At 29.7% G+C, this 23,513-nt stretch overlaps 1 protein-coding gene across 1 annotated transcript; it reads right to left on the reverse strand.

The window, feature by feature from the left end:
• Positions 1-244: 244 nt before the first annotated feature.
• Positions 245-14,237, reverse strand: LOC148274540 (hatching enzyme 1.2-like). The gene is made up of 7 exons (XM_088236969.1): positions 14,228-14,237; positions 12,689-12,829; positions 11,590-11,784; positions 9,817-9,926; positions 7,432-7,621; positions 3,659-3,795; positions 245-658 (listed from the first exon to the last, which is right to left on the reverse strand). Exons 2-7 carry the CDS (start codon positions 12,819-12,821, stop codon positions 566-568), a joined length of 858 nt encoding a protein of 285 aa, XP_088093095.1. The 5' UTR covers positions 12,822-12,829; positions 14,228-14,237; the 3' UTR covers positions 245-565.
• Between the last annotated feature and the right edge of the window lie 9,276 nt (positions 14,238-23,513).

Consider the following 23,513-nt stretch of genomic DNA (forward strand, 5'->3'; position numbering starts at 1 on the left):
AAATAAATAAATAAATAAATAAATAAATAAATAAATAAATAAATAAATAAATAAATAAATAAATAAATAAGACAATTTTGAAATCTTAGAAATTAAAAAAGCTATTCATAATAAGAAAATAATAATGAATAACCAAATAAACAATATTTCTTATAGTCCTCTCCTGTCTAACTTCGAAAATATTGATATCAAATTACCACCCGTGTAAGGAAAAAACGACTTGATTTATTGGGTCCACGTGTAGTATTAAGTGAACATGATAAAAAAAAAAGGAATCAATTCACTAGTTACGTTAACCTTGACGAAGAAGCTTGAAAAAAAAAAAAGTGTTGAAAACAAAGTTCTTGTATTTTTTGTATTCAATAAATAATTTTGTACAATTAAAACATTCGGTGATAAAAGAATAAAGATTTTTATTAAAATATAATCTTATTTATTCTGCTGGATCGCAAAGGAAGCGTCAATCGTCTATGGATTTTAATCTCTCTGCGTTTATTTTGAACATCTTGATTGCTTGTTTGATTTACAATATTTAAAAATACGAAAATCTCATTAAATTCCTTCTTCAGACATATCCTGGACAAGAGTAGAGCATGTTGAGTTTCATGATGTCACTTGCGCTCATTTGGACGCGTTGACCAATAGTCAAAGTTGTGGTCTAAAAACAGAAAAAAAAGTTTTAAAACAACAAAACATACATTTCATATAATACATCTCAAATAGATAGATATAATAGAATGGTATTTTGAATTTGTCCAAATATTAGTAGACAAAGGCGTAATTTTAACCCCTAGAGGGTTATTGAGATAAATATCATAATTTTAAATCCGATTGTCATATTTTTAAACTTTGTGATCGATTGCGGACTCTTGTGAGTACTTTTTATCTTTTATTTTTTCTAAAACCACTTATTACACATTATTTCTTTTTCTTAAGTAGAATCATTAATAAGATATGGTAGAAAGTCGTAGGACATTCGTGTAAAACTAATATTAAAATGATCTAGGGTCTACAATACTCTATAGTTGAGAGAATTTAACCAGCAGAGATTTACGAACAAAAAAGTGATAATGTTCTCCTGTACAAAACACTTAAAACTCTGCCTCTTCGAGGATTACTGTGGCTTTGCATCATTTTAGAACAATTTAATAGTAATACATTCAAAATTCCTCTCAAACATAACCACAATACACGCTTTACGTATAATGATGGTTTGGTGGTACCAAATGTATGGTAATAGAGCTCTCAAATATTTAGTACCTAGTTTTTTTAATTTATTGCCAAAAGAACTTAAATTTAACACACAATGTAGGAAGAGCAAAATAAGAGAGTAGCTACTCAATCAAAAGTTTATGTTTAAATAGTAGCTTATGTGTGAATATTTTAATTTTCCATATATTTGCTTGTAATAAAAAATAAAAAAATAGATATTTTTTTTTAGTTGTATATACATGTATATTCTGATCTTCCCGGCTGTTAATTAATAAAAGTTTATTAACAAAAATAACAATTATTTTATCTACTACATACACACTTAGGTAATAGATTTTTCTGGATCATGTCTAGTCTGCCTAACTAGGTACAACCTGTTTTAAGGCAGACATTTTTATGCAAAAAATAATCAATAATATTACTACCTACTTGTTAATTTACTTTACAGTTATACATTATTAATTTATTATTTAGGAATGTATTTTAAGTAAATTTTCCCATTTTTCTCGACCTAAACCCAGTAAACATTTTTTTACAAATTTATTAAATTTATTCCGGGTCATGGTTTTGCAATCTTTGGGTAACATATTGAATATTTTTGGGCCCAGTTATATCTGTATATTTATTTTTTATAAATAGAGACAATATTTTATAAGTCAGTATTTGAATTTGAACTTTCCCCTTATTGATCCATTTGATTGTAAAAAAATAACATTTAAAATGCGCGTCTTAAAACATACTTTTTTGTCTTATACTTAGTTTCAATAATAAAGTCTTATTTTATCTTATTTTATTTTATTTTATTATATTTTATCTCTAATTCTTAATATTTTAAATATATTTATATTTTCGACACTTGACACTTGTGCAATATTTACACACATGTCCACCCTCATTCTAATATAACACCCACCCTCTCACTTACTTACACTCACACAAACACACTAGTATGTATTGTATGTGTATTTAATGTATTTCTGTGGATATCTGTCATTGGTTTTATTCTCTGTAAATTTTGTTTGTTGTATTTTTGTTAAATGTATTACTGTTGATATCCCCAATAAATAAAATAAAAAAAAATAAAAAATATTAATCTCCACCAACAAGCTACAGAAAGTGACTTGGTGAGATTTTATTTTTATTGAAAATTCGAAAATTGAAATGTCAAAACTTTAAAAATGTATAATTTTATTCATAAAATATCGTTTTAAATAAATACTCATATATGTATCACAACAGAGATGGCGAACATTTAAGAGACGGGAATATAGTAGTCTAGGCAATCACATTGTTGATTAAACCAACTGGTATTAAAAGAAGTATCAAAATTTAATAAAAATTCTGGCGAACACTTGACAAAGTAGTTAAAGTTACACAGTGAGAAAAGTAGCCACTTATACCAGCCAACGACAGACTATAAGTCCTAACTTTCACATACACTTATCTAAAATGTGTTTCATCTCGTAATAGGTACATTGAGAAAGGGTACGCATTACGAGATATTTTTTTACATTCTGAAATACACCTCTCACCCTGAGAACAACAGGAGCCTTATGCTGGAAAGATGAGACATTTTGTCACCCAATCGACAATAGTCGATAGAGCATCTCGATTGCTTTGTCATAATGCTATTCTTGAAATCCCTCTGATAATTTAATTACAAAGACAAACGAGAAAGTGGCAACACCAACAAATACGTATTTATCTATGGCTCTCCTGCCACACGTAAACCTTTATTGTTTCTAGTCAGACTTCTTCCGTTGAATATTTTAAATATGGAATATTATGAAAAAAAAAAAAACCGTTTTACTGAGACACTGCAACATCGATAATTATGATTTGCCTTTGACATAACACACATCTACATGTTATTAGAAATATTTCATATTAATTTAATGGATTTTTAAATATTGTTTAATACATATCTCAAATACGGATTTTGAAATTGACGAGCGAAAAAATAATTTTGAAATCATGTTTCTTGTGAAACATAATTTGATAATGGATTGAAAATAAGTACAGTTATATTTGTTGCACATTTGTTGATACACTATCATCATAACATTGATCAGTGTTGTAAATTTTAAGTAAAAATACAACAAAAATACCTACTCGTCATTCAAACATGAACACCGAGCGTTTTACAAAAAGGAAGTTTGACAGCTGAAGTTAAGATGTCGCGTTCGATTGTCAATGTCGAGTGCTTTGGGGCGCTCGAGATAAAGTCGATTGGTTTTCAATTGACTGCATTCGGTTCAAGAATGCCGTCACTCGCCGAATTACGGAAGTCGCATACGATTCTAAAGACGAATGAGTTCAGCATAAGGCCAAAGTAGACCTTCCGTTTCACTTGAAGAGATCCACGCGTTTTGTGTCCGGTAATCTTTTATTTGATTAGAAGTCCATACCTTTGTCGATGGATTGCAAAAACAAGAAATTGATTTACCTTCAGTGGGGTTATAGTCTTGGATCCATCAATACTGAATGCATATTGGGAATAGTGCATCACACTGCCGTAGTCGTAGGTAACATTGAAATTGGTCAATTGGGTGTTCGAGTATTTGGCGAAGTTAGGCTCCGTTCCTAAAATAAAAGCAAACAAATCAATAACGATTCGTATCGTTTTAGAACAAGTTAAGTCGTATTGTCATTTTATCAGGAGGACATGTTGGCTAGCCAAATGACTGAACAGCTCCGTATTGTAAAAGGGCCAAACGAAGATTAACTATATTTCATTTTGGCTGAATAACCACACGCCACATAGAATGGCATAATTATATTGATAAAAATACGTATACAGTTTTATTCCACTTTTATTAATAAATTTTTACCGGTGACCAGGTTTCGTCGTGACTAACATCGTCAAACTGGTGGGAGACTAATTAATTTTCTATGTTTTATACAAGTGCAAGCAGGGGTTGTAAAACATGATTTTATATAATTATGGAAATAAAAGAATTTAAATTAAAATCATTTTATTCTTATAGTTGTTATAAACTTATTCTATTATATTCTTATAATTGTTATTACCTTATACTTAAATGATTTTAATTTAAATTCTTTTATTTCCATACATATATAAAATCATGATTTACAACCCCTGCTTGCACTTGTATAAAACATAGACATTTGTTTAGTTTCCCACCAGTTTGACGATGTCGGTCACGACGAAACCCTGTCACTGGTAAAAAATTATAAATAAAAGTGGAATAAAACTATATACGTATTTTAATTATTATAATTAAAATGCAGTTCCACCAAGATATGCCAGTAGAAATCTCAATATATTGAATGGTATATTTATTTATTCATTCCAGTTAACCGGATGATCAGCCTTAACGTTTTTTTATGTAAAGCCTTGAATTTTATGTTATTATATCACTTTGTCGGTCTCGTGGTGTAATAGTCAGCGCATTCGATTTCGGGTTCGATTCCCAACATGGTTGATATAAAATATTTATTTAAAAGGGTATTTTCATACTAGAATATTTCATAGTCCCTGGACTGGTACCTGAAATATAAGACTGATCATCTTACCTTCATGTAACAAAAAAGATCAAGATACGCTGCGATTCGATTACCAATGCAGTGCCATATGGACCTTAGGTGCAGAAAGGGAATGATGATGATATCAGTTAACCTAATACTCTTTTTAAAATATCTAAAATCTTCCTAATTGACAAAGCGGCATAACGTGGCTGGGAAAATTGTAAAATACCAAGTTATACGGCTACTCGTCTTGTAATTTGGGTATCGAATATGGTTCCCGTCTAAAATGACAATCTTGCCACGACATATTATACACTGACGTTTGCGTGTATAATATTAAATCGTTATGTAGTCTTTAAAAAATAAAATAGTTAGATTAGTGATACTCTGGAACATGACTTTTGAAACATGTGACAGTTTAAAAAAATATGCCAGAATCAATGACGCTTAAATAGACACGATACAAGCACGTCATAAATGTCATTTTAGTTTGTGGGTAGTGATATTCCTTGCCATCATTCAGCAACAAGGCTTTTTGAGTTTTTATGCCTAAATATATTTAATTACGATGGAACTTTTCAGGGATCCATAAAAAAATGGTGTATTTTATGACCTGCCGTTTGAGTCCAGTTTATGTCCATTAACAGTAAAGTAAATACAGAAAATTACTTGAAGGCAATGTAAATTTTTTCAACCAAGGGCAGGGATTAAATGCTAGCAAGGTTACTGACGCCATTAAAGAAGTTTGAGGTGACGTGCTATCAGCACATATCTGTCAATATCTGTTTCAAAGGTTTAAATCGGCCAAAAAATATCTATAATATTATAGTAAATCTGGATGGCCCTTAAAATTTGATGATGACATATTTTAAACAATCTACAATACCTAGAATATGCGACCAATATAACAATATATTTACCGAGACTGATATTTTTTGTGACAATGTATGTAAATTTAGGTCAAAAATTTTTGAAATTTTGAGAGAAGCAGACGTTTAACATTATTATTATATAGATATTTTTTCATTTCGTTACTTTTACATTTATTATATTGAACATAATTTAAATTATTGTATTAAGTGTAAACAATTTTTTTGGTGTGTGCATGAGTTTCTTACTCTAATATACGAAGAAATTGGCAATATATGTGTACATACTGTTTGTTTACCTAATAAAATAAATAAATAAATTTAAATCCTTGGTCGAGTCAGATCCTCTATTAACCAACGAGGAATTCTCGCAAAGACTTTGATAAATTTGTCTGCGCAATTTCTTTATGGTTTAATTAAAAATTATTTGTCCCAAATCATGGCATATTACTATAACTCAAAACCCCACACTTTTGAGTTTTGAGAATAAGTGCGTGGGGAGAATATTGGGCATAAGGTGGCTCGATTTCATAACTAACATTGAAGTCCCAGAATGGACCCATTAGTCTCATATAACGAGTTCGGTGAAGGGTGGGGTGACGAGCCTGGCTTGGACATACTGCGGATGCCTCAGAAAAGCGTTAACCCAATTTGCCTCTTTTTCACACCTTCCAACGTCCTGAAAAACCATCAATGACGATCGCTCGGCTTTATTTAGCGAAACTCAGGACGTGGAATTGATGTGGGAATAGAAAGAAGTGCTTGCTAACCACAGGGTCTCTTGGAGGCGTCTGGTGATGTTCGCATGCTTCACTTATTTATTTATTTATTTATTTATTTATTTATTTATTTATTTATTTATTTATTTATTTATTTATTTATTTATTTATTTATTTATTTATTTATTTATTTATTTATTTATTTATTTATTTATTTATTTATTTATTTATTTATTTATTTATTTATTTATTTATTTATTTATTTATTTATTTATTTATTTATTTATTTATTTATTTATTTATTTATTTATTTATTTATTTATTTATTTATTTATTTATTTATTTATTTATTTATTTATTTATTTATTTATTTATTTATTTATTTATTTATTTATTTATTTATTTATTTATTTATTTATTTATTTATTTATTTATTTATTTATTTATTTATTTATTTATTTATTTATTTATTTATTTATTTATTTATTTATTTATTAACGGACATTGTCCATGTATACAATTTATAAGGTTTAAATATTACAATAAAAGAGTAGTTTAAAACATTTAAAGAAAAAAGAAAGAAGCATTGACAAACATAAGGGACATCGAGACAAGATCTGGACTATTTATTTAGTGCTCGTTTAAATCGTTGTAAACTTAAACCAAAAAAGTCCAGATCCTGTCTTGAGTTAACAATACGACAAAGGCGGGTCATTGGAGAATTTAGGCCATAGTTTGTTCTATGCTGATCGATGAACAGTACTTCACTGTTTCTCATCCTACGAGTCGGAATATTGAATTTTACTTGTCCCAGTAATGATGGAACATCGAGTATACCATTTAGTATGCCGAACATATATATGGAGTCAATATTAGTTCTATGTTTTTGTAGACTAGAAATATTTAACATTGACTCTATTTCAGCATAAGAATAATTATCTCTCTCTAGTTTGAGCATCCACGCTATTTATATATATTTATTGAATACTCAATAAGGAATATTTCTTCTAAAAAAGTTTTTCGTTTTGGAAAACTATGAATTTTTATCTACACTCTTGGGGCTACAAAAAAAATCTGTTCAAAAGATGTGTTGATTTTGGGTATTGAATAATCCGCTTTTGATAATTATACTGCATTTTTACCTGGAATAATCTTAGGCCAGTTAATAGCAACCCAGTCATCTCTGGTGTAGGTGCTCTGCATGTGGTAGAAGCCGAGAGCGTGCAAGAACTCGTGGACGACGATTCCTTGGGTAACACAAGCAGGTTCTAAATTGAGTACTTGGGCACCTCCAACCATACCTACGTATGAATAGCATCCAGAATTGTTTGCCTGAAAACAAATTTCATTGCAGTTATCTTAAAAAATCACCCTAACGCTAAAAATCTAACTGCATAGATAGAAGTTGTAAATTATTTTTAACCCTAGATCACTTAACTTTAGTATGACAGACTAAATACCTCCGACATTTTCAGTATTTAAGTGCGTGGGATTTGAACTGTGAGTAGGGTCGCAGTGAGTCACATTTTGCTGGAGGGAGTGATTCGCCGAGATATTTTTAATACAAAATTTTGTGACTTCAAAAAAACCTTTTTGAAACACTGTAAAATGAAACATTTGTCAGTGTATATAAGTTTATGTTCCTTTTAATATGTTTACTTAATTACATCAAAATTTTGAATTGGTTAACTATATTGTGAAAACCCCTCTCCTCCCATAACAAGAATACAAAGACAAAAAAAACAAAATTCTTAAACTAACATAAAACCTACCCTACCTGACCTCTACGACTGAACTGTACAAAAAAACACACCAGTTTGACATAAACTACTTGACTAAAATTGAGACCTTAAAAATTGTGCACAAAATAACACTGGGAAACATACAAGACGACGACATAATATTAGTCAAAAATGCTGACATACATAAATATAACACCAGACAACAAAAACACTATCATATTGAAAAAGCAAAGACAAACACAGGACAGTCAAAAATACTACATTATGGACTTAAACACTACAACGACCTACCTTACTACTTGAAAACTTTTAATGGAGACAAATTTAAAATCAATCTGAAAAAGCACATGATGACTGAACTAACTAGACTAGACGAGACATAAAATGACTAGACAATATTAAATTTCTAATGTAACCCTAACGGGTTTTTTAAAATTGTGAATAAATAAAAAAAAAAAAAAAATCCACTCTATTTACACATCTCTTAACCTTCTTACGAGCTCTTTTTTTTCTCATGTCAGGCAACTGAAATGGCTCAAAATTAGACAGCGGAGAGACCTCTCCCTCTCACTTCTGTTCAATGTACTTCATAGTCCTAACGGTCTTATATACCTGCGTGAAAAATTTCAACGCTTATCATTTCATGGTTTACCTCTTCGTTCTTATTCTCAAAGCACTCTCTTAATACCCATCCACAATTCCTCTTTCTTCTCTAACTCATATAGTGTCCATGCGGCTCGACTGTGGAATCATTTCCCATCCACCATCAAAGATGTTACTACATTATCTCTGTTTAAATCACGTCTGAAGAAACACCTCCCTTCTCTTCCTTAATCTCTCCTCCTTTTCTTTTTCCTCTTTCCTCTTTTTTCTTTTTTCCCACTGAGTAATAGTTTAGATTTAAGGTAATTTATAAACAAATACGTTTATATTAACATATTACAACAGAGATGAAGAACATTTAAGAAAAGATAATATGGAAGTCTAGGCATCTACAGGGCTTATGACCTGTCAATGGCTGGTTTAAGTGGCCACTTTACGCACTGTGAAACATTCACCATTCTGCCTATATTTAAACATCTGTACATCAATATTTTAATATAAACAGCTCCCTAGGGAGTTGAATCCAGTCCTTGTCTACAAAAGTTTGGACTAACTCAAAATATTGTTAAATGCGTTTATTTCTATTTTTGTATACCTTTAGCTTTTTAATCTTTTTTTTTTCTATTGTATATGTTCTGTAACTTGAATTATAAGAATATAAAACTTTTATTTTATTGGTTGGTGGGAAGAAATTGCTATTTGGCAATAAGACCGCCAATGTACAAATAACAATATGTACAAAAAGTTAAATAAATTAAATTTTATAATATAGTATGTTTCTCTTTACTGTGTAACATGTTCTCTCATTATATTGGTGAAAAACTTTTACTGGATGTATGTCCATTTTTTATATTTTGTATTCTTATATAACAACTGTTGTTTTTTCTTTATAAATAAAAATAAAAAACAAAATAAAATAAAAATACGTCCAAAGACGGCACATTAAACTGGGCACTTCTAACGGTTTTCGTTTGGTTTTAGTTTATAATAAACAATTTATCAAAAAAACAATGATAGGGACACGTCAACGGTAAATATCTTGTGTGAAGAAACAAACACTCTTCTTAGCCACAATTCAGGGAAAAAATACAAAAAAATGTTTGTATGAAGAAAAGCGAGACCGCTAAATAAAGCAGTAAAATTGAATTGAATGCAAGAAATTAATCCACAAATAAGACTTACATTAATATTGATGTAGTTGGGGTTCCAAAACCATTTCTTGGAAAACCGCACACACGAATTTCGCGAAATTTCATTCATAGCTGATTTGATGATGCGTTTTTGATCGGGAGCTGAAATAAGAAATTATACCTTTACATAATTGACACAATCAGTTTTTTTCTGACATATGTGCTTTTTTTTATTGGTTCATCAATGTCAGGTGATCAATCTTACGCTTTAGGTACTAGTCCAGAGACTATGAAATATTCTGCTGTGAAAACACCCTTTAAATAAATATTTCATATCAACCGTTGTGGCGAAATCGGGTTGTAATCCTGTAGCTAGAGTCTCGAACTCACGGTACAAAGGTCCGTGATTCGAATCCCACTCTACCCCAACTCGATTCCATTTTCTAATAGTGAGTTATTTACAACTCGTTGAAAATGGCCCTCAAAATTAAATATTTGGGTAAATCATAAAAACGCAAATATTTATTTTTTAATAAAAAAAAAAACATGTCGGGAATCGAACCTCTTGCATGGTACGCAAATGCGCTGACCATTACACCACGAGGCCAACATGTATACCTTTGTTTTATTATCTTGTATTTACAGCAATTGTATCATGGTTAGTTTTGTATTATTATTATTAATACATTATCCAACAAAAATAATAATAATGAAAACAGACATTAAAATTTATATTCAAAGTCAATAAAAAGAATAAAACAAAAGAATTAAAATATTTTATTTTAAAATCTTTTTTTTTTTGGTGAACAGTTATAAAAAAAATCAATCGTTATCAGTTCGCGATAGTGATAGTTTCTAATCGCGTGTGTCTTATCAGCAAGATGATTTTATCCATATATTTTTTAGGAATATGTGCATTCTTATGATTTACAAAATATTTCAATATTTCGGCCATTTTCTTTTAGTCGTAAATTACCGTTTAAGAAATTGGGAGACAAGTTGTTATAGAACAGGACTCTAACTTCAGACCTCATAATCCGGAGTCCTCGATACTACCCACGGGACCACAACCCGTCAACTTTAGTATAGCAGGATTTGCACATCAGTGTAATAAATTTCCTAACGAAGAGACAAATACGTCTCAAAACCGGTAGATTTAGAAAAGTCGGTAATTTACTAAAATTTATTGAATTGTTTGACCATAATGTTAATGCGTTATTTTTTTATTTATTTTTTTATTTCGTATAATAAATGATGTACAGGTTAAATGAATAAAAATATATACCATAAAAAATGGATACATAGTATAGCCTGCCATCTAATAATATGTATTTACTTAATTATACTTCAATAAAGCGACGATGATTTAAACTTTATAAATAATAAATATACTATGTATTAAAATAAATGAAATATGGACAAAACAAGGAGATAGTGGAAAGGAAAAGAAGTAAATTGATGAGGAGTGGTGAAGAATAATTGAAGGAAAGTAGGAGAGAAATATTGAATTTAAATATTCATAAAAAATAATTGTGTGTTTTGTCATAAAATATTTTTAAAAAACGTACTGCTTTTTGTTCAACAATTTATACATGGTATTTTTTTTTTTAAATAAATAGTTGCGTTTCATGATTTACTTAAATTTTTAATTTTGAGGGCCATTTTAAACGAGTTGTAAATAACTCACTATTAGAAAATGGGAATCAAGTTGGGGTAGAGTGGGATACGAACCGAGGACCTTTGATCCGTGAGTCCGAGACGCTGGCCACAGGACCGCAATCCGATTCTCAATATTTTTAGGTATTTTGAATATGGGAGAACTTACTGAAACTTCTGCTAATTTTATAGTAAACGATCTTCTTTTTCCAAAGTTTAGATGCGTCTAAAATAGCGTTTCTCATTCCCGAGACGTCATCCACCCTGGCCTGTATTTCTTCAGGCGTCAGGACAATATCCCCTTCAAATTTTCCGCTCCTCTCCCACATATTCTGCGCGTCACCCAGAAATTGGTTAACAGGAGCTAAAACATGGAGTTACTGATTATACATTTTTAGTTTCTGGGCGGATAAAAATACGGATTAATCTGTAAAATAGAATCAGGATGGCAATTCTCCGGTGAAAATTCTGAAAAAGAAAACTGAGCAGAGATAAGTGGTTGACGCATTCACTTACTAATTTTAAGGTTAGATTTCAGGGAAGATCGACATAAAAAAATTGATTAAAAAAGAGATTCTATACTGCAATAATTCATGTTCCTAGTTCACTTTACATTTAAGTAGCAGTTTATCTAACTACGCTGCATTTGATTTACCAATGTAATGCTTTTTGCCCCACTGGGTGCAATAACAGCTGTCCATGTGACGATGAAACTCCTCAAGATGTCTTTCACCTGTTGATGCATTGCCTCCTTTTCAGTTTTCAAAGACAGCAGCTGGAGGCGCGATGCAAAAGCTTGGGTGAAGATCTATGCGACGTCCCATCGGTGAAAGGTAATAAAGAACTTACACGAGAGTTAGTATCATACATGGTCAATATAGTGCAGGAAATTGGTAAAATAAACCAAAGTAGAGAACAAAATACCGAACACTCCTCTAGTGGAACGGAAGGCCTGTTGACTACTGCCAACAGGCCGGCTTCTCCTGAAGAGTTCGAAGTGGTTTCCTCTCATCATGAGCAAATGCTGAGAAGTTCCTTATTAGCCCACATAAGTACCTATATCCCCGCTGATCCCAACACTTAAGATCAATTTAAAGAAATTTAATTGCAGAAAAATCCATTTTGAGATATAAACCTTGTACATCATAAGCAAGGTAAATAATAAAGTTACTCGCATATATAAAAAAAAGGGTGCAACGAAATAAATGATGAAGGAGATGATTAGAAATGTAGGAACAGAATTCTAAAAAATGTATAAACAAACTTACGGGTAGCTTTTCCTGTAACAGACGCAATTAGAAACTTTCTTAAAACCTCTGGATCTTTTTCTTTAGTTAGCATGGCTTGGTATGCATTGGATACTCCGATAAACAGCAAAATCAAATACGTTAAGCGAAGCATTTTGATTTCTAAAAAAAAAACATAATCACATTACTTTATTACTTTTTCCTTTACAAATGTTAACTATTATAATCTGGTTAAGTGTATTTTAGCACCTGGTGCTCATCCAATAAACTACATTTCAATTTAAGTAAGTGCAAGATTATGAGATTTTTTCGTCTGGAAAATCCAATCATATACGCCTACTCACCGAATGATGAAATATCATCATATGTACATGTATTATCTTTAGTATACGAGATTAAGGTAGTATACGAGATTAAGGTATTACACTTGACATTAAACTTTATTTTGCAATTCATATTGAACAGTTTATCAATTAATCTTTAAAACTCCTTAGATTTATTAACAGAAGCACAAATGACTTAAAAATATCAATATCCTTAAAACTCTTTTCTGTTCCCTAGTTCGCCCGCACCTAGAGTATTCCTCTGTTATCTGGTCTCCATATTATGATGTCCACACAAAAAATATTGAATCAGTTCATCATCGATTTTCAAGAAAGATAGGCTGGAGGTTGTGCTAATCCAGAGACCAATATTCGTATTAGGAGTTAGAAACGAGCTTAAATATATCTTCTCTACAAGACCGTTAAAATAAATCAGACCTTCTACTCCCATTTAAAATTCTCAACTCACTCTTTTATGCGCCCGAGCTACTGAGCTTAATAAAATTAAATATATCAACTAGAAACCTTAGACAAAACTTACTTTTTCATACCGATAACCATAGAACTAACAATGGTTTTAATTCCCCTATGCGCAGAATTTTTAGGTCTGCCAACTAACATACCAGTCTTGATTACTTTGATAACAAGTTGTCTTCTTTCACACGATTACTGAATCGAATTCAATTATAAACACCTCTATATAGACCATTGTGTGTTTCTACTTGCTTTTATAATAAATTTCTATGTTTTCAGATATCCTTAAAAATGCCCATTGGGCATATATATAAACAAATAAATTAATATACTTAACAATAGCTCAATAATAATGGACACAACTGTCGGTAATAATATCAACGTTTTATGTAGCACTGAGCAACTATTCTGAAGGATTCTATTAATTTTTTCATCAGTTATTTTATATGAGACGCAAAAATAAACTAACTACAAATAACGCTAATTAAATCATAAAAATAACAACACAATATTTTAAAAATTCGATTGTAAAAGTTTAAAAAAAATACTTTATTTTATTTGGATATTTAACAGTTCGACGTATTAATTAATTTATTTATTAATACAAACATATATTTTTACAAAAAAAAACGTATCCTTACTCTGTGAAATCTAAAGCCCTGTATATTGAGTCACCACGACGAATAACGATATAATTAATATTTAAGAAATGTTGCATGGCTTTCCATAAATTGAACAATATGTATTTTTAAAGAGAACTTACCTTTTCCACTGAACAGATTTCTGTGATTGATTTAAAATATTTTTCTCAAATTTATACCAAAATTTAATGTTTTTTGCATAAAAATAATGACAACTTAATCCGTTCACACCTCAAAGATTTAAAAAATATTGTAGTAATGATTTCATTTTTCTATTTTCTCCTATTTTGTGTCTGTCTATTCTTTTATGTTTTGATACTAAAATTTACGTAGGTATTATTGTAGATTTTTTGTTCTTATATTTAATATAATATTTAATAAATATTATCCCAATAACTATTTAGACCCTGTTCAAATCCAAATAAAGAGAATATAAAAATTCATTTAAACAATACTTTGTCCAAATTTTTGTAGACAAGGACCGGATTCAACTCCCTAGGAAGCTGTCAATATAAACATATTACAACAAAGATGAAGAATATTTAAGAGAAGATAATTTAGAAGTCTAGGCGTTTACAGGGCTTATGATCTGTCATTGGCTGGTTTTGATTGAATTATATGACATACGTAAATACTAGGCAACGCCTGAATTTTTAATTTTTTAATTTTTATATGTAGGTGATAATTCAATCAGATAAATCTCACCCGCAAAAATAAATGTTTTAGCTCTTTAACTCCAAAAACACAACAGATAAAATCATTGAAGGAATATAGATGTTCAAATATGGACAGAATAGTGAATGTTACACAGTGTGTAAAGTGGCCACTTAAACCAGCCAATGACGAGTTATAAGATCTGTAGATGCCTAGACTTTCATATTAACTTTTCTAAAATGTTCTTCATCTCTGTTGTAATATGTTCATTCCTTTAAAGTTAAAATAAAATATTGAAGTAATTTGTCGTCCTACAATTACAAATGTTGAAAACTCCAAAAAAGAGATTTATTTATGACATTAGATAGAAGAATTTAAGCTGCATTGAAAAATTTACTTAAAAAGTCGATAAACACGTCCTTTTTAAAATAAATTCGCATTTGAAAAATAGACTGTATTTTAAAATTTGCAGACTCCCTTTGATTGCAAAATATATTGACAATTCCAAAGCAAGTCACTCGATTGATTTTAAATACAAAACTTACAGAATTTCACAAAACATTCCGCGTTCCGTTGTTGTGCTTATAAATAATTCGTTTTTTAATATTCTAAATTTAGCCCTTAAGATAAAGTACATTTTAGGGCCTAAAGTTATTTTATCATATAAAAGCCAACTTGAATTAATACATTTTTCCTTCTTTTTGATGTCTTCAACATAACAACAATTACACTCATCGTTCTCCAAAAGCTGACAATTCCTCATTTCAATTAAAAAACCTTGAAATAATTTTTTTCAAGTTTTAATCAATATTTTTTTTTAAATAACTTACAAAACAAATAGGCAAATACATTAAACAATAGTTTTAGAATTGAATTGTTAACTTACAATTTATTTTAAATATTTTTTTCGATTTACTGTAAAAGTAAAAAGAAGGGAGTTGTCAACATTTGGAATTTAGTATTATGACTCAATAAAAGAACGCAAAAATTTGAACCTTTTTGGCAACAATAAATTATGTTTATTTAATAATAATTTATCATTGAGTTCCTATTTTCTAAGTAACCAGAGTAATAATACCACAAATAATATAATTATACGTTTAAATGACTTTCTATTTTTTATAAGTAACTTTTTTTATTATTTTTTTATTTAAATCTTAAAGTAGGGCACACATATCATTCATATTGTTATGTGTGTTCTAATAATAACATTGCAAATATATTCAATTTATAAATTGTTTATCACATATGTCTTGACCATTATTTTAAATTTTGATATGTTTTTTTCTTAATAAATATTTTTTTCCATTTCGTAATACTTTTTAATTGCTTTAAATAAAATTGAATTTTGTGACTTTGCCTTTTTCCTAAATGGAAGTCTAATTTTGTTCTTTTCTCTAGTATTGTGATCGTGTTCATGCTGGTTCCGATCATTTTTTTTCCAAAATTCTGTTTTTTTATTAGAGTTTATAATTTTATGAACAAATATCATTGTATTGTAAAATATTCTTTGTTTATATGTTAATAATTTAATTTCCTTTAGTTTTAAGTTTTTGGACTGTTTTTCTTAATATGTTTCACTATTAGTTGCGCGATTGGTTGGTGGGATTTAGTGGTTTGTGGCTGAATGGACCGCCAGTGGATGAAAATCCACCCATCCTACACATCCTGTGATCTCCCAACTTTCAATGTTTGTTATTCTCCTCGTCTCGATGGCCATGGGTAGCTACGGTTGCTATGGGAACAATTTTCCAAATCCATAGCAACCAACATAAACAACAAACATTTTTTCTCTACTTGATAATTTCTGCCAACTACCGCATGTTCATAATTTTAACTGCCCGCATCTGCTCGTCTTATAATCATCTGCCCGCATCTGAACATTTTTACATCATCTGACCGCCATTCCGCTCCGCCACATTCATATTTATATTTTGCAAATAACTATAGTGAAAGTGCCGTGGTCACCAAAATAGGAAAAAACTACCCAGAAGCCAGGACTTGGAGATATCATCTGGCTTCCTGTCCCTGATTCCTTTTCCTGTCTTCCTAAAGGTAGGATTTTTGTCTGCTAAAGTTTGTTTGGCGGCATACTGTTTTTTTTCCGCATTTCCATCTTCGCGCAACGCATCTTTTATTTACAAAAATGTTTCAAAAAAAAAATTCATTTACAAAATTTAACACAGATCAACGATTCAGTAAAATAATATCCATGCAAAATTATAATCGCCACCCCACCTTTATGTTATTTTATTAATGTTTATTATTGTGGCTTAACACGGGCACAGACTAAAAAGAGATTAAAAACAAAGTTTTTTTATTTATTTTATTTTAATAAATAACCACAAAGTAAGTGCTTCAAATATAAACTTTATATTGAGATAATAAGTTCATTTATATTTGTAAAATGTAACTTAACTTGAAACGAATAAAATATGAAAAATAATAAACACAGTATTTTTATAAAACATTTTATTTGATAAAAATAATTGAAAATTTTAAAAATCAAGCAACATTTTTTTTTTAACACGAACATGAATTTGCCATCTTAAAGCTTTCAGCATAATATTAACCCTCAGCGTCCAATTTCACTGAAGAATGGCTATTACAACACTGTTTCGTCATTTTACTTCAGTTATATTGAAAACTGCAACACGGTATTTGTTAATGTCTTGAATTAGCAAAATATTGACATTTTAAATAGACATATCAAAATGGGTTAAATATCAATATTATGAAAGTAAAAAAATGCACTTCAAAGTGCAGATTTTCAGGTCAGTAGAGAAAACATTGCACTTTATTCATACGCTGATCATAAACTATTTGTGTCTAATTAATTTATAGCGTTAATTGTTTGATCAAAAATCACTTTATTGAGGACAGCAATAATTTAAGCAAACAAGTGAAAGTTCAACAGGGGTGGTCAACATTATGTTCATCTTTTTTCATTTGTTATAACTTTGTTTTTTTTTTAAATATGTTTTGTTTACTATAAATATACACATTAATTTTTTAAATTTTTTAATTTGTTTTTACTAGTTTTTTTTTCTCTTTTTACTCGGTATTTTGCAATTTATTTTTTAATATTATTTTTGTCTATACACTTCTATTTATTTTTTTACTATGACTTTAAATATGTTTCTTATAATATATTCTGTTTTTACTTTGAATTTTACTGGGTTTTAAAATGTTTTTAATAATATTATTTTTATGTTTTTTACTATGCTTTCACTACATTTACTACTTTATATTTATTATATTTTTACTATGCTTTTGCTTCAATTTTTACTATGTTTTTACTACATTTTTCAACTTTGATAGTTTGGATATAACTATTCTCCTGAGAAGTGTCGAAGGAACAAGGTTGCGTGAACGTCAACCGACAAGATGGAGCGGCACAGTCACTGAATTATCAGAATCATCACTGACAAATGCCTATAGAAGAGCACAAGACCGTTCCAGATGGAGGGAGACTGTTTACAGACGAGCCATGCCTGGAGTCAGGCGTAATCACCAACCTCAGACATGAGGCACGGATTGAAGAGAGACTACATTTTTACGATGCTTTTGCTCCAATTTTTACTATGTTTTTACCACATTTTTGAATATGGTTTTACTTCATTTTTTACAGTGTTTATCACTTTGTCCTCTACCTTAAAAAACTGTTTCTATGTATTGATTACTGTTTTCATATATTTTTTTTAATCTTTTAGAATGGAGTAATTAGTTAGAGTCAAAAAAACTTAGTAAAAATTATAATTTTGTGTTTGTAATATAATATGATAATAAATAAATAAATAATTTTTTTACGCAAATTTATACCTAAGGTATGCCTAAGTAAAAAAAGTATATTTGTTCACTATTTATGTGATCATTTGAAGCCCCTACAACAACAGAGATATGACATGTGAGTTTATTAGTTTTTTAATAAAATTACTGGTTATTCATTATAAAAAAAAAATATTTTTAATCACAAAATATTTATTCAACTACCTACTGGTTTCAACGCTACACAAGCTTCCTTATCAAGGTACAATGTAGTAATTAATATTTTTCTATTTAAAGCTTTGCATCTACAACTAATATACAGAACAAAACAGATTTTCGACCTCTAAAAAAAGACGCATTTTATCTGAAATAAATTATCCATACTAACATCACGAATACGAAAGTGTGATTGTTTGTTTGTTTGTTTTTCCTTCACGTCTCAACAGAGCGACCGATCGAAATACTTCTTTGCAAAGGGATAGCAGAAAAGTACAAAAATACAATATGTCAACAATGAGCAACATTATTTATTAATGAATAGGCGGTAAGGTGTTTAGATCAAAACTTTTAATATCTGTAGTGGACTTGCTTAATCTATGGTTAGTCTAGTTTTGGTAAGTAGGATTTTGGATTTGTGAACAGATAAACAATGCTACGTTATCATAGACAAACGGACTATCGTATTTCTTTCATTGCGATAGTTAGATGACCAAGTAACTTTTAATCCTTACGTTAATAATTTCATCGGCAAAATTCTTATTCATAAACAAAAACTCTTATTGATAAAAGACACAATCAATTTATAACCTTAATTGTTTCTCACTTATTTGTTGATAAATTTGTATAAATCACTTAATTTTTTATTTTTTTTAATTACACTTCGACCGGTTTCGAGGTTACTACCTTATCGTCAGGAATTTAACTAACTTATAATTACACGTTAATTATAAGTTAGTTAAATTCCTGACGATAAGATAGTTACCTCGAAACCGGTCGAAGTGTAATTAAAAAAAATAAAAAATTAAGTGGTTTGTACAAATTTATTAACAAATAAGTGTAAAATGTCATACCACAAAGTGAAAAATGTTTTTGATAACAATAAATAATTGTTTCTACCTAATACCACTTAGAAAAACTAGTTCAATAATAACCCCGACTCTTCAAACCTGTGTAAACTCAAAATATTGTTAATAAATCCACCTAATCCATGAAGAAGCATAGAAATTGGAAAAAATAAAAATTCAGGCATTGCCTACTACTCGTATATAGGTGATTTTTTTTTTTATTTGTTTATTTTTCCATACATATATTATTTACATAGAAATGTAATAACATAAATACATATTACAACAGAGATGAAGAACATTTAAGAAAAGGTAATGTAGAAGTCTAGGCATCTACAGGGCTTATGACCTGTCAATGTCTGGTTTAAATGGTCACTTTACACACTCTGTAACATTCACCATTCTGCCCATATTTGAATATCTGTATTCCTTTTCTTTTTTTTTTTCTTTTTCTTCTTTCATCTGTTGATGTTTGTGAAGTTACTACCTTTTACCTTTTCTTGTTACCTTTTCTTAAATGTTCTTCATCTCTGTTGTAATATGTTAATATAAACAGCTCCCCAGGGAGTTGAATCCAGTCCTTGTCTACAAAAATTTGGACAAACTCAATATATCGTTGATAAATTACCTGGTCCAAGAAGAAGTATGGAAATTGAAAAAATATCATTTTCAGGCGTTGCCTAGTATGTAGGTGAAATAATTCAATTAGATGAATCTCACCTGTATAAATAAAGGTTTCAGCTCTTTAACATCACAAACATCAACAAATGAAAGAATTGAAGGAATATAGATGTTCAAATATGGGCAGAATGGTGAATTCAACTTTATTTTAATTTAGCACTTCTGGAATTCTACTAACCTTACAATTCTGTTTGGTTTATTTCAATAAATACAATGTTTAGACCACGATTTTATTTAAACCCTAAATGTCATCAATACCATAAATATTATATGACGCAAAATTATACATCAATGCATATCTAATAAATTTATAAAAACCTTTTTTATATTTATTTAACAATATGGACTAATAAAATTGTTTATGTAAATTTACAATTAATTTCTTAGTCATAAAGTGTTTAAGATCGACTTTATGATATGTACCAGTGATTTGATACAGAGTGCGGCGTAGGTCATTTTTAAAAATATCAGTATGGATTCTGTCAATTCAAAACAAACAAACAAACCATCGATCGTTTCTCCGTAGGGGTAAGAAGAGAGGGTAAGGAGAAGAAGAACTAGCCCCGTGGCTAGTGTCCCGGACCCGCGAATCAGAAGGACGATATTCAAATCCCTCTCTTGATTCCCATTTTCTAATGTAAAATGAAGAACTTGAGCCCTACGGGAAATTGGATACAATAAGTGTATCCAAAAAATAAGAGCATTAAATTGTACAGCAATGTTAAACGGACTACTTTGAATTACGTCAATTTGACGTCAATTTGATTTGATTATTTGATTGCCGTGGATAGACCAATTGGAAGAACTGATCGAGAATAACCGGAAAAGAACTTCTGACGTCACACGTGGAGTTATTTTAACTTGACTTAAAAAAATTGTAGCGCTGATAAAACGACATTTAAAAATTGCAAAAAATAATTAAGGCTGGATTTTAATAGTCTCTTGACAAATAAAAAAATACGAAAAACCAATGGACTTCCTAATTAATTATGTAAAATATATATTTTTTTTTTTATTGAGGAAAAACAACAGTTGTTATATAACAATTTAAATAATCAAAATCAGTTAAAAAATTTCAAAAATATAATGAGCAAACATGTTACACAGTAAAGAAAAAAATAATTATATACCACTAGAGAAAAATAGAGTAGGAAGGTTAAAAGATGAAAAAATAGAGTAGAGGAGAGGGATTTTTATAATATAGTTGACTGATTAAAATTTGGATATGGTAATAACCTAAACATAATTAAAGATACTTATATAAACTAATTACGCACTGACAAATTTTTTATTTAACAGTGTTCTTAAAAAGTTTTTTTTGAAGTCACTAAATTTTGATCAAAAATATCCAAATGGGGACAAAGTAAGACTCAAGAACATATTGCTTGCTATAGATTAAAAAATGACAAATGTAATTTTTCAACACACTTAAACTCGCTTAATCATACTTTTGACGGCGAAAACAATATTAAATGACTACATTTTGAAAACAAAGGGAAAAAAATAAATAAATTAGAATCATTAGAAATTAATAGAATTAAACTTAATAACTAACCAGCAATTGGAATTATCGAACTCTCCTTTACTTAAACCATTAATTTAACATATAACTACGCTCCTTTTGAATGAATTATTTACTACTAAAAAGTATAATTAACATAAAATAAATTATCAAAATGAATAACTTTATTCCATTAACAATTTATTTATTATGGATAACTTATATAGCGCCATTTTCGTAATAAAATACCTCAAGGGCGCTTTACATGGTGATTTTATTGTTAAGTTTATTTAATTTAAGCTTTTAAATTTGTAATTTAATTAAAATAATTTATTTTGTTGTCACGGGATTTATTCAAATGATTTAGAGAACAAGTGGGTTTTAAGTTTTTTCCGAAACATCACTTCACTTTCACAGCCTCGCACCTCTGCTGGGAGAGCATTCCATGCCATAGGGCCTGCGACCGCAAATGCGCGTTCACTAAATTTAGTGCGCTGTCTGCGTAGAGGTATAATAACTTTTCCTCTCGCCGTAGACGTAGCTGATCTAAGCGTGAGACGCCTGTCAGCTAGTTCATCTGGAATGCATAGTTCCCTTAGATATTCCGGAGCCGAGTTGTGCAGTGACTTATACATAAGCAAACAATGTATTATCTAAGTATGTATCTTAAAATGTTTCATCATTTATCTATAGGTATGTAAACTTCCCTGTCAAAAATCAAGTATTATGCTAACTTAATCTGTAAATATGTGTATTTTCCACTCTGGTGTACTTCGCCATGTGTTCTTTTCCCACCTTTTAAATAAAAAAAGTTTAATCCCAATTTCGGTCCAAAAACTCCCAAAAATGAACTGTTTAGCAAACTAGTTGTAAATATTTATGTTTCTGTCTCGTGTTAAAATACTTATTTGATCTTATCTCCAAAATATGTTAATAATAGTATTAAAAATGTAAATGTTGTTAACAATTCACCAGTCTTGAAGATGCCTACTTAGGCGAAAGCGCTCGTTGGTCAAAATAATAAATAGTAAAACTTAACCAAGAAGTTTCATTGATAAGTTTATTTATAATTTTATCAAAATCATTGATCATATTATCTTCATGTCACAAAAATGATCAAGATACGCTGCGGTTGGTGTACCGATGCAGTGCCCTATGCACCATTCGGTGTGGAAAAGGGAATTTTAATTTAATTTGTTTATTAAGAAAAACAACAGCAATACAAAAAAATATAAAATAAAGCCAAATCAGTTTTCCACATAAATACAATTATAAAAATCCAGTTCAGTTAATATAATTCATAGAAGTGCATGTGTGTGAGTTTTTTTTTGTGTGAGGATGCGTGTGTAAAAAAGTGGAGTGTGGTTTTGGTAGGTATGTGAATATGTGTGTGATTGTATATGGGTGTGAGGGTAGGTTTAAGGACAGGGTAAGTGTGTATTTGATATGAGTGAATAGAAACAATTTAAATTTATAATGTAAAAATATATATATTTTTTTATAACGAAACATAATTTTTTTCAAATAATAGTTTTTTAATTTTGGTTTTAATAGTGAGTTTACTGCAGTTAAATATGTCTATATTATTGAAAAATGAATTATAATTACGCGTCAAGCGAATCAGAGGAGAGTTCTGTGCATAGTTGGTGCGAACTGTGGGTACATGGAAAAGAGATAGATTCGTGTGACGGGTGCGGTAGCCAGGTTTGTTAAGGGCCAACTCAGAAACCAGAACAGGAC

This window comes from Micrasema longulum, unplaced genomic scaffold (genome assembly GCF_059751315.1).
Source record: "Micrasema longulum isolate JH-2025_06_02 unplaced genomic scaffold, ASM5975131v1 h1tg001627l, whole genome shotgun sequence".
Lineage (NCBI taxonomy): Eukaryota > Metazoa > Arthropoda > Insecta > Trichoptera > Brachycentridae > Micrasema > Micrasema longulum.

What these genes read in the sequence shown, in the direction of transcription:
- LOC148274540 (XM_088236969.1), bottom strand. Translation starts at nt 12,821, where the DNA reads ATGCTTCGCTTAACGTATTTGATTTTGCTGTTTATCGGAGTATCCAAT. An exon ending in CTGGCCTAAGATTATTCCAG is followed by an intron (nt 3,796 to 7,431) that starts GTAAAAATGCAG and finishes CTTTTATTTTAG; the next exon opens with GAACGGAGCCTAACTTCGCC. An exon ending in AGACTATAACCCCACTGAAG is followed by an intron (nt 659 to 3,658) that starts GTAAATCAATTT and finishes TTCTGTTTTTAG; the next exon opens with ACCACAACTTTGACTATTGG.